This window comes from Pyrus communis, chromosome 16 (genome assembly GCF_963583255.1).
Source record: "Pyrus communis chromosome 16, drPyrComm1.1, whole genome shotgun sequence".
In the NCBI taxonomy this organism is placed as follows: domain Eukaryota; kingdom Viridiplantae; phylum Streptophyta; class Magnoliopsida; order Rosales; family Rosaceae; genus Pyrus; species Pyrus communis.
The window spans coordinates 8,968,224-8,981,428 of NC_084818.1; the positions used below are offsets into that span (position 1 = coordinate 8,968,224).

The window sequence follows — 13,205 nt, forward strand, 5'->3', positions numbered from 1 at the left end:
TGCATTGGCCGATTTAAGGCTTTAAAGAAGCATAAGTTGGACCTGAGGTGATATAAAGTAAGACATTTTGGTTTTTGGTTTAAAAGTTTCATCTCTTGTTCATAATTTGTGTTTCATGTGAATGAGGATCTTAGCATGTGTGATTATGAAGGTTCTGGGTTGTGTCAACCTTACAACCTTGTTAGTTCCATGTTGAGAAATGCATTTGACAGAAACTGCATTAAGGACAACATGTAATCACTATTACATGGCCACTGAAGTGACATTAGTTTCCAATCTCAAGTATAAACGTGAATGTTACATTTGGTAAACCAAGTGGGAGAATGTTATCCAATATAAATCAACCTTTAAGTGATTTACTATATGTAATAGGAATGTAATATTGAAGAATAATGTTGCTTGTGATTTGATCTCTTAAAGATATCAATCCTATATAAGGTGTCTTATATTGGAAATAGGATTGAAGGAATCCTTAATTGAATATGATTATGATACTTGACTTGGAGGCTAAGAAAGTAAGTTTAGGTTTCCTTTATGGATGGAACCCTAGCTTTTAGCTTATATAAACACCGGTCCCTATAAGCCCTAGAACACACAACATACTGTTTCCCATAGAGTAGTTGTATCCGACTAGGTGTTTATAGAAGACATTGGAGTTGCCGTGCCTTTTCTCCTTCCTTGCTCGAGTACCATGATTAATTAGAATTAGGTTTGTCACTCCTTCCTTTATGTATTAATTGTATAACTTTATAAGGGTAACATATTCTTGTTCCTTTTGGCCCTTTTTTTTTTTGGGTAATTTTGGCTGTTTTAAGAATTCCCTAGTTTTAGAAACTTCAAAGCTTGTTAGGTGAACATGTTAGTTCAAAGAACAGCAGTAGAAGCCAATGTTTGAGATGTCATCAGGAAATCTACTCTCCTCCGACGAGTCCAGATGAAGTAAAGATGTCTTTTCTCAAAATCAGCAGTTGTTTGGAGACGCATATCTCACGTCAACCAGACTACGAATATTCCTTAGCAAAATTGTCTTCAGATGGTGTACTTTCTTCATCAAAAAGTCATATGAACCTCAGCGAAATTTTGTCAAATAATGTACTCTCTTCATCAAAGTAACACGTACCTCAGCAAAACTGTCTTTAACCATCTTCCATTCGCGTCTGTCCACTGGGAGTTGCTCCGAGAAGAATCCGACTGCAATGCTGTATCACAAGACAAGGTGAGCAATCAAAGCTGAAATAGTTAATAAAAGGTCTTGTATTGAAGCTTTGGGAAGGCCATTTTCTGTTTTCACTCAACCTAATTTGATTTCTGTTAACTCTATTTGCAGGTCAGGGAAGCTGCAGAGAATTGCGTTGTTCTTCATCTGCCCGGGAAGAAAACAAAAACCGAGTCTTTGAAGCAGGCCACTATAGGGTTCTTTCACTGGAGCATCTCCTCAAAACCATCAATCAAGTCCCCGATGGGGAATGGTATAATACTTCGATACCAAGTTCAAGTTCTAGCCTCGTGCTCAGGTTTTCGTTCCATAGTCGTGTCTTCTGGAAATGGCGTTATACAGGATCTGCTGCGACGTGGCTGCTGGAGTCCCAAATATATTACAATAACCAGACACTAAATGGTGATGTCCTGGTTGTCGGCATTGAAATTCGAGGTTCCATCCCTAATGGAGTGGTAATTGCGATCATTATCAAAATCGGATGATTATGATTGGTATAATCCTTTGATACCATTAAGAATTAAACAACCATCATTTGTAAATATTGCTTTAATTAATTTCCGTGTCAGCTGCCGCGTTTCTGTGCAGGATTTTCTGCTTTTCCTGTACTCCTTTCATGTTGTATTGTTGTTAATTATTATTTTTTATTTAGAACCTTCCAATCTCAGTGGAATTGTGTGTTATATTCTCTTCTCTTTTTTTTTTTTTTTTTTTTTTTTTTTTTTTTTAAATAAACGATATTATCTAACTAAAGGGGTAGGGATGAGCTAAGTTTCATAATGAGTTATCAATATTGTAGTTCAAATTCATCTTTAGAGATAATCAAACATAAGGCCTTTCACTTATAAGTGAAGGGGAATATCACTAGACCGTAGTATTAAATGATTATTCTCTTTGAAGAGGAATATCACTGGACCGTAGTATTAAGTGATTATTCTCTTCTCAATTTTGAACCCACACAAGAAGAAAAAATTGTTTCCCCTCTTTCCTTTAGTTAGGGAGCAATAAAAAAGGAAAATTCACAAGGGTACTGATTTAGGGTATTTGAATACGTCGAGGCTCTTTTCCACCCTCCCCAGAGGTCGAAACTCATCGTTACTTGGGATGTTTTATCTTAAGCCAATTAAGCATTGTCATGTGTTTTAAAGAGATTGATTAGTTTGAGTTACCGCCATCCAGTTTTAGGTAAGTTTCTCCTTAAAGTGATTGATTGGTTTAAGTCATCACCCATCCAGTTTTAGGTAAGTTTCTCTCCTTTGGACATCTCATCAAGGTTAAGTTCCTTCAGACTTCCAATCAAGTTAAACTTAACCAAAATAATGCTCAAAACTGCACTATGGTAAAGGGGCGCATTCAATCCTTGTTTGTCCATTAATTCTCAGTTCTTCTATGCATTGCGGGTTAGAGAAGCGTGGTAGCTCGCAAGGCTCATAACTTTGATTCATTTTCTATTGATTCATTTTCGATCGAGATGTATGGATCCATGAGTTTATGTGTCTATATAGATCATGTTTATGGATTAACGTAACATAATTGTGTTATGTATGTCACACCCAAGTAATGAAAAAAAAGACCGAAAGGATATTTGGCTGCAATCAAGTGTCCATAGTTTCAGCAATCAAAGAAGCACAAGTCCACATCAAATGAGTGCAAATTTACAACTGTTTTTCCTTTGGGTGATGTTATTCACACACCTATTTTTACTTATCACACGTCCCTCTCAATTTCTAGTTGTCGGATCGGATGATTTGAAGAATATCAATAGTAAAAAATTAACAAGTGTGTGGGAGGTAAAAATGATTGTGTGAATAATACCTATCATTTTCTTTTTGGAAACGAGGAAAGGATATTCGAATTGAATTTAAGACATCTGTCACTATTGGAAAGAGAAAATAATTTAGGACATTCGGGTATAATTGGAATAGCTAGTTGCTACTGAATAATTATTTTGAGTTAATGTGTTTAGTTGTTTGTTAATTGAGTTTAAGTTTGGTGTCAGCTGTGATGATTTCTAGTAGCGTAGTCTTGGGAACAATAGTTTTAGCCAATGGCATAGGTGAGATGACAACATTTTGTTGCAAAGCTTGTTAGGAACTTTGTAATCGCTTCAATTGTTTCAATGAATGAAAAGAGGGAAGTTTTTCCCATATCAATAAATAAGCATATTCTCTGCAATTTTGCAATTAGTGTTGAGTGATTCACCCTACGTTGAGTGACATTCACGATTAGCAACGTGGAGTTATTTTGTTGCCCATTGTCGAGTGATTCCAGACTATTTGAGAACGGGTCGAACCAAACCGGTATGAAGTATAGACCATTCTCAAATTGTTGTCAAAGAAAAGCTGAGGTTCTAGCATAAAGTAATTAGCAACATGTGAAGTAGTTTAATTCCTTATAAGAACATACAAGGTTCTTTTTTCCAATGTAAAATTAATACACTCAACTGTAATCCTAGTCAAGGATGATCATTCCATGTGACAATAAATCACCCATAAATACCACGTGTACTGTTATTATAGCTAAGCTAGATATAAACTCGACATATGCATTCTTGTCACTACACAAATATTTTATAAGGCAAGGACGAAGCTAATGATAGACTCGCCTAGGCAATAGTCTCACGGTACTAAAAATTATACATATATATATATATAATATAATATATAATACCTTGTAAAACAATCAAGCAAGCACACCAAACAATTAAATATTTAACTATTGTTATTATTACCATATCTCTAATTAGCATCGCCTACGATCGCCTCCCAAATGCCTAAGCTACTCTACAGTCCACTCATGTTGGGCAGAGGCATTTTCCTGATAGTCCCGACCAAAAAATTGCTAGACTAGTCTTTTTTTTTTTTTTTTTTTTTTGGTTCATTGATATTTTTACATTAAGAGGATGAGAGTTTAGCTAAATCATACAATGGACAACCTAATTTGGTATTGAATTCACCATCCACGAGATTTGAATTTAAGCACTTTCAAATAAAGAAAAATACTACCAGACTGTAGTATTGAATGACAATTACCAGACTACTCTTAATGTTAGTTTTTTAAAACATTGCTCCACATGGACTTGCACAGTAGACTTAGTGGTCTGCCTTCACAAGCAATTATTCTCCCACGTATTAGAGTCTAGAATGATCTTGAAATCTCTCGAATGTATATGTTTCCCTCAAAAAATGAGTTGCAATTCTCTCTGGATCTCAAAGTCCAGAACCCCACAATTTCACAATTTGGACCACTTAAAGAAAGATATTCGGGCTCTTTAAATTTTTAAATTTTTATAAGATGAGTCAGTAAAATAAGTTTAATAACAACATTAAAATTGAAGTTGAAAGATCAGAATCTTTTAATCTGCGGACTACAAACACCAAAATTTAGAATGAATCTCAATTCTCTTAAAATTTACTGAAGTTCATCTTTCGAGAAAAAAGTGGGAGAGTGGGAGCGGGAGAGAAGAATCGTAAGATTCCCACCCCAGGACTAAAAAGATAAAATAAAAATCAACGCGTTAAAGGACGATGATGGGATCCACTAATAATGATATGACGCAGCCATGTTTGTGACTTGGGTAAAACTTGCAATGGAAGCTCAAGACTTCATTACATATTTGCACCTTGAATTTTAGTAGCTGTTATGTTTGGGTCTTTAAATCTTTTTTTTGGGATTTGGATCCTCTTCGGATCCCTTCTTTGGGGATCTCGGGAATCAAGACATGAGAACTGTTCATAAAAAATTATGCAGTCATAATTAAATACTTTTTAAGATTGCTTTACTTTTAAAAATATAAAAAACATTTAATTGTAGTCGCACGATCTTTGATAAACGGTCCTTGTACATTGATTCCCGGGATCCCCAAGAAGGGGATCCGGAGAGGATCCAAATCCCAAAAAAAGGTTTAAAGATCCAAGCATAACAGCTACTAAAATTCAAGGTGCAAATATATAATGAAGTCTTGAGCCTCCATTGCAAGTTTTACCCAAGTCACAAACATGCTTGCGTCATATCATTATTAGTGGATCCCATCATCGTCCTTTAACGCGTTAATTTTTATTTTATCTTTTTAGTCCTGAGATCCCCAGGAGAGGATCCGGAAAAGATCTAAATCCCTTTTTTTTGTACCAAATTGGCATCTAAACTTTTAAAAATGCATGTTAAAACGAGGACGACATTAATCCCGGTTTTTAGTTGTAACAAATCCAACGTCGCCTATGTAAACAAAAATGCTTTTCGGGCGAACACATAACAAATGTAATTAACAAAACAAACACTCATATTGAAATATTGGACATCCAAACTTATGTGAATTAAATGTTCACCTACAAAGTAAATGTTCAATTCATACCGTTTTTTGTTGTAAAAAATCCACCATCACCCATGTAAACAAGAAAGCTTTTCGGACAAACACAAAACAAAGGGAGTTTTAACGAAAAAGCTCACGGTACTGTTCACTTTAACGAAAAACCACATTTTTACACTAAAAATTCAATCCTGGTACTATTCACTTTACCCTTTATTTTGTCTTTATCATTAAAACTCAAAATTTTCAAGCCCTTTTTATTAGTTTTTCTCAAAACAAATGTAATCAACAAAACAAATAATAGTTAAAGGTAAATTTGGACCACATTATTGTTAGTTTATTGTAAGGCTTAGCTCATTCCATCACCCTATTTAGTGTAGATAATATCATTTGTTAAATATAAAAATAAAAACAAAACGAATACTCATATTGAAATACTAATCATCAAAATTTATTTGAAGTGAAGTTCACCTCCAAATTAAATTTTGACTCGGTTGGGCTATGTGGCACACCAAAAAGCAACCGGCTCTTTCCAGGTTCATAGGTCTCGCCAAATTGCATATATTGCGTGTGACTCATCAAAGCCAGACGAGTCACCAAAAGTGACACATGTCAACATCTGAGACCTCCGCCAAACAAATCAAATCAAGTAAATAAAGGAGCAAGTTAACCTACTTGATCATATCCACTCAATTATGATTTAATTTTTCAAATTGCTGATTCTAATTTAATTAATAACTGTAAGTCTAAATTAAATCAAATCAAATACAAAACGGGACAAATTAACTCTAATTTAATTTAATTATATTAATTATGGTTAAATTTCCTAAATTCAAATTTTCTGATTTAATTAAGATCTGCATTAAGTAATTAGCTCAAATTAGATAAATTAGAAAATCAATCCCACAAATTACGGGATTCAGATTAGAATTCTAAACTAAGACTCAGTAGCTTGCCTATGCCAAAACAAACACCAAATACTCAAACACTTGTGTTCTTCATCAAACACGTACAAAATCAACAAGCACAACAAATACACGTGCCGATTCATTCACATAAAGCCGAAGACACCCACCACATGAAACCACTTGTGATCTCGTTTCATTCAAGATCAAATCTTGACGACCTTGAAGAAATCTCATCCCGATTCAAGATCAAAGTGCTTGCCACCCTTGGATCAAAACTCAACACTTGAGATTGAATTAGAGGAATATTCTTGTAAAGAACAAAATACAATGTTTGTAACCCTAAATAATAATATCGTTTGTAATCAGATTAGTTTAGTCAAGGTTTAAAATATTAATATTGTTTGTGATCATAATTGTGATTAGCCAAATTAGCTAGAGTAATGAATAATGAACTCATCAACCACAATTTAAAATTTGTAATACTGTAATTGATTAAATTAAAATATTATCCAATAAAATAATTTGAAAGACCAAAGTGATAGTAACCCCAAAAGTGTAGGGATCAAAAGATGAACTTTCACCATAAGCTCAAAGACTTGGAAAAAAACACTAGTCACTTTCAAAAGATGAACTTACCCCATAAGCTCAAAGACTTGAAAAAAAAAACACTAGTCACTTTCAAAAAGATGAACTTACCCCATAAGCTCAAAGACTTGGAAAAAATACACTACACTTTCAAAAGATGAACTTACCCCATAAGCTCAAAGACTTGGAAAAAAAACACTAGTCACTTTCAAAAGTCCAGTGCCCTGAGTGATGACTGCTGAGAATTGGGTGAAATTCTTCGAATGAACAAAAACAAACAAATACAAATTAAGTAAAAGACATGATAGAAAGAGGGTGAAATCCACACTCAATGTCATTTTCACATAAATAACGTTAGAAAAATAAAATTTATAAACGAAAGTTTATAGATTAAATGACATGAAAATTGACAATTGAACTACTGCTTAAGCGTTAATATATGTTCTCATTTTCTATCAGTGACACATCATTTAATTTTAACGTTACTACTTCCACATCACAAAGAAAATTTAATTTGGCACATTCTTACCCAACGTGTTAACACAACAGTGGTTTGGCGTCATCATCATCATCTCAAAGACCTGGGAGTCTATGGAAGTCAAAGAGCACAGTTGCACTGACTGAATTGGGTGACTTTGTTTCTAAATACAAACTTCACTTCACTTGCTCTGCTACGTCTGCTTTGTTCTCTGAAGGCAAAAAACATCTGATAATCTTGGTTTCCAAATTTCCAAAGCATTTAAAGGAGGAGGAGGGATGAAGAACATCAGCAGCAGCAGCAGCAGCACTACCATGACCACCACAACCACCGCACAATCGGTGCCGGACATGGTGGCTGCGATCAGATTCCATCCCACTGAAGATGAAAAGGCCGACTTCTTGAGGAAGAAGATGAAAAATCACAACTCTCAAGCCTGCCTCTTCCTCCCTGTCATCGATGTCCGCAAGTTCGAGCCTTGGGAATTGCCCGGTAACCCATGATTCTATCTCACTTTTTCTCGTTCGCTCGTGAAGCAAGAGGTGAACGATTTTTCTTTTTAGGGGATTAGATGGATTAGACATGAAGAAAACTTATCCCTACGAATCCTACCCATTTTGTGGGGATTCGAAGCATGAAGTTTCGTTATGAGTAATCCATCTTCTACTTTCAAATTGGACAAAATTTCTTCATTTGTTCCATCAACATAGCTTAAATATTGTGATTATCCAATTCGATCCAATCTTAGGCACCGAACGAGCCCTGATTCTAATGAATTATCCAATACATTTGAATTTTTAGTCACCAAACAAGTCCTTGAAGTGAGTTGGTTTCAAATTTTCAGTATCTCACTTTGTGTTGCAGAGAGCATGTTCCCTGAATCTCCATATCAAGCTAAGGCGTGGTACTCCTTCAGCTGTTGTGATTACAAATCCAACAATAATCCTCGCTTCAAAAGGAAAACAAAGCAAGGCTTCTGGAAGATGAACGGCAATCAACGGGATGTCGGTCCGAAACATTTCACTTGCAAAAAGAGGACATTAACCTTCCGAAAAAAGACCTTCCAGGAAGGTCGTAGGTCTAAATCCGTTACGACCAGCTGGAAAATGCACGAGTACATTTGCATTAAGTCTAAACGGGGTTCTAGTCCCCATCAGGCGAGGGATCAGCAAAGGGGCCTTGTTCTCTGCGTCCTCAAGTATAAACCAGCTGATTCTAAGTCTAATAAGAAGAAGCTTAAGGCTACTTTGATCCGTGGTGATTTAGCCGATGGTACTGGTAACCGTGGCTACATTGCCTCTAGTTCCGGAGATGATGAAGCTGCTACTGCTGCTGCAACGAATCATATGTCTCCAAACACTGAAGAAGTTCTGGCATTCAAACAGCTAGAACATGATCTGCTTGGTAGTGGAAATCAAGATGATGGTGAACCTGGTGGTGGCAGCTCATCTGAATTTAATCAATCTCTGCGCGACATGATTCAAGAGTTTTGGGTATGTATTTATCTGTATTTATTTATTTGTTGTTTTAATAAACACAGGGGATTGGAGGGAGGTTTCTAGATGTGTTGGTCCTCTCTCCTTCATTACTGAGAGTAGCACTTTGTGCCCATAACGGACATGAGCTAATCTCGCCTAGTCCTCTGTTTTATTAAGAAGAAAAATATACAAGCTTTTTGAATATTTTCTGATGTAAACCTGATAATATGGAGCACAAAAGTGTATCGAAACTTAATACTTGCTTGTTTTGTGATTCTTAATTTTGCAGTGGCAGCTATGTCCCCCAGCAGGTGAATATCTGAATTCACACTTTCCTCTTCCTGAGCCACCTCAGCCTCATCTCCCACCACAGCTTGGAAATGCTCCTGATGTCTGTAGTGGCGAATTAGTTGATCCTGGTGCTAGTGGCTGCATTACCTATAATACTGATAACCAAGCTGTGACAATGAACCATATGATTTCCGACACAGAAGAAATTCTGGCATTCAAACAGCTAGAGCGTGATGTGTTTGCCGGTGGTAATCACGATGGTGGTGAACCTGGTAGTGGTATTTTGACCTTTGGTGATGGTAATGATGAAACTGGTGGCTGGAAATTCTCGGATTTTGATGATCGAGCTGCATCTGATAGGTTTCAAGAGGTGATATAATCGTATGCTTTTTCTACATTTTTTTGTATGAACTTGCAAAGCCTGCCAAAATTTAACACCTGCTTGTTTGTGATTCTTAATCCACCAGTTGTTTCCTGAGATGGGAGAAATTCTGAATTCATCTTCTCAACCGCTGCAGCCACCACAGCAACATCAGCCACCACGGCCACATCAACCACAGGATTACTGCCCCTCCACACTGCAGCCACCGTTACACACTTTGCCAGGAAATGTTTCCTATGTCTATGGTGATTGCACAAGGCGGCAATCTTTAATTCCAGATAATATTTCTTATCTTGGATATAAGAATAATATTTCAACCTGTGATCCCAACGAACAAGTTAGCAAACTTAATGGTGTTCACGATCGAGCTACAGAGGAAATGTTTTCAGAGGTGAGAATATGGTCTTTGAATGTTGTTTTCTTCATTTTATATGAACCTCCTAATATGATCAAAACTATTAACGTTTTCTCGTTATGATTCTTAATCCAGGCTTTTTTTCAACCACATGAATGTATGGGTCCACCGTTTGATCCGTTACAAGATTACTTGCTGCTGTCACCAATGAACACGGAACTGGGAGATGGTGTGCATCCCAATAACTATATTGGATGCAATGATGAGTTGCGATCTCCAGATGAGATGGAGATTCAAACTCGTTTCCCATGAAGTTCTTGATTTATCATTGTTGACCAGGATTAGTAATTTAGTATCCTGGGAAGAAACAGCGTACCCTACGTTTAGTGACTCTAATCTACCAGAGTCACAAGCACGAGTCTTAAGATGGCAACAGCAACATAGGTTTAGTCAGTATTAGTTACTCAAGAATAGCTAGTGAACAACAAGATTTAATTATCGAAGAACAGCAAGATCTTAGTTATCGAAGAACAGAGATCTTAGTTATCGAAGAACAGAGATCTTAGTTGTCGAAGAACAGCAAGATCTTAGTTATTGAAAAACAGCAATAGGGGGCTTGTAAGCCCCAAGAGCTCTAGCAAGAGTAAAGCATCACCCTTATCTACAATTCAGGAACTGTAGGCATTATGTCCAGGACAACCGATGTAGGTTACCTAAGCCTATTCTTGTTCCTTTTGGCCGTTTTAAGAATTCCCTAGTTTTAGAAACTTGAAAGCTTGTTAGGTGAACATGTTAGTTCAAAGAACAGCAGTAGAAGCCAGTGTTTGAGATGTCATGAGGAAATCTACTCTCCTCTGACGAGTCCAGATGAAGTAAAGTTGTCTTTTCTCAGAATCAGCAGTTGTTTGGAGACCGCTTATCTCATGTCAACCAGGCTACGAGTATTCCTTAGCAAAATTGTCTTCAGATGGTGTACTTTCTTCATCAAAAGGTCATACAAACCTCAGCAAAAATGTGTCAAAAAATGTACTCTCTTCATCAAAGTAATACGTACCTCAGCAAAACTGTCTTCAACCATCATCCATTCGCGTCTATCCACTGGGAGTTGCTCCGAGAAGAATCCGACTGCAAAGCTGTATCACAAGACAAGGTGAGCAATCAAAGCTGAAATAGTTAATAAAAGCTCTTGTATTGAAGCTTTGGGAAGGCTATTTTCTGTTTTCAGTCAACCTAATTTGATTTCTGTTAACTCCAGGTCAGGGAAGCTGCAGAGTATTGCATTGCTCTTCATCTGCCCGGGAAGAAAACAAAAACCATGTCTTTGAAGCATACGGTTTTGAAGCAGGCAACTATAGGGTTCTTTCACTGGAGCATCTCCTCAAAACCATCAATCAAGTCCCCGTTGGGGAATGGTATAATACTTTGATACCAAGTTCTAGTTCTAGCCTCGTACTCAGGCTTCGTTCGACTATTCTGGAAATGGCGTTATGCAGGATCTGCTGCTGCGACATGGCTGCTGGAGTCTCAAATATATTACAATAACCAGGCACCAATGGTGATGTACCGGTTGTTGGTATTGAAATTTGAGGTTCCGTCCCTAATGGAGTAGCAATTACAATCATTATCAAAATCGCATGATTATGATTGGTTTAATCCTTTGATAACCTTCGGAATTAAACACCCTTTCTTATGTAAATATTGCTTTAATTAATTTCCCTGTATCAGCTGCTGCGTTTCTGTGCAGCATTTCTGCTTTTCCTGTACTGCTTTCATGTTGTATTGTTATTAATACTGTTTATGTACAACCTTTCAATTTCTTGGAATTTCATTTATTATATTCTCCTCGTGGTTTTTTATACGTCCTTGTATTTTTATACCAGGGAAATAAGGAATAAATTGGTCGAACTAGTATTTGAATCCATAAATACGGAAAATGTTTCTCTTTCCTTTAGTTAGGGAGCAACGGGAGGAAAATTCAGGGTGCTGATTTAGGGCATTTGGATATGCAGAAGCTCACCATTTGACCCGCATCGACGCCAACCCGTCGTATCCAAAATCAAACACAGCGCCATTACAGCCGACGACTCCATACACGAATACGTGAATCCGGCTGCTCGTACTTCCATCGTTGTTGATAATCCTGTACCGTTTCATACCAAAATCTCTCGAATTTAGCAAATTCAAGAAATTTTATATATTTAACGAATTCTTTTTTATGCATATCAACGTACAAAATGTGAGAAGTTAGAGAACTTTAGAACCTCACTTTGAAGACTCGCCTAGGATCCTCAAAATCTCAAGACCGATCTTGTTGCAGTCCCTTATAAAAACATACAAAACTCTTCTTTTTCTACAACATTGTGTAGTATTATTGCAGCTAAGCTGGATGTAAACTCGAAATCTGTAACAACATTGTTGTCACTCCACAAGGACATGCACAGTAGACGTACTGACGTAATGCTTTGCCGTAAAAAAACAATTATTTTCCACGTATGAGATTCTAGAAAGTTCTTAAATTCTAGAGTACGTTGATATGATGCAGCCATGTCCAACACTCAGGTCAAACTTGCATTGGAAGTTCAAGACTTAATTATATATTTGCACCTTCAATTTTGGTAGTTGTTCTGTTTGGATCTTTAAACGTTTTTTGTTCCAAATTGGCCCCTAAACTTCTAATATTGTGTGGTAAGATAAGGACAACACTTCAACCCTTACAAAATTTGATAGGATTCAAATAGTTTTTGGTTGTAACAAATCTAGAGTTGCTTGTGTCAACGAGAAAACCTTTCAGACAACCACAACACAAATTAATTAACAAAACGACCACTCATATTGTAAAATCATATTGTTTAGTTTAGCTAAGTTAGTGAAAACAATTTGCTCACCTCTTCTCACCCAAGTTAAAATTGATCACAACATAATTTAAATTAGTTTACAATATTACTGGAATTAAAGAAATTGTGATAAGAAATAATTGGAAGACCAAAATGAAAGAAACCCCAAAAGTATAGGGAGCAAAAGATGAACTTGCACCATAAGCTCAAAGACTCGGAAAAAATACTAGTCAACTTTCAATAGTCCAGCGCTTTGAGGGATAAGTGGGGTCTTTGATGAGGGTATATAAATACGACTCCGCTCAAACGCTGCTTCCTCACAGAACCCAAAACACCGATCAATAATCACAGTTCAAAGTTGAGAGAGAGAGA

At 36.5% G+C, this 13,205-nt stretch overlaps 1 protein-coding gene across 1 annotated transcript; it reads left to right on the forward strand.

Annotated features, from left to right (window-relative positions):
- Positions 1–8,314: 8,314 nt before the first annotated feature.
- LOC137721187 (uncharacterized) lies at positions 8,315–11,803 on the forward strand. Its single transcript, XM_068460293.1, has 4 exons — positions 8,315–8,986; positions 9,261–9,632; positions 9,730–11,149; positions 11,255–11,803. Exons 1-3 carry the CDS (start codon positions 8,363–8,365, stop codon positions 10,120–10,122), a joined length of 1,389 nt encoding a protein of 462 aa, XP_068316394.1. The 5' UTR covers positions 8,315–8,362; the 3' UTR covers positions 10,123–11,149; positions 11,255–11,803.
- Positions 11,804–13,205: the final 1,402 nt, after the last annotated feature.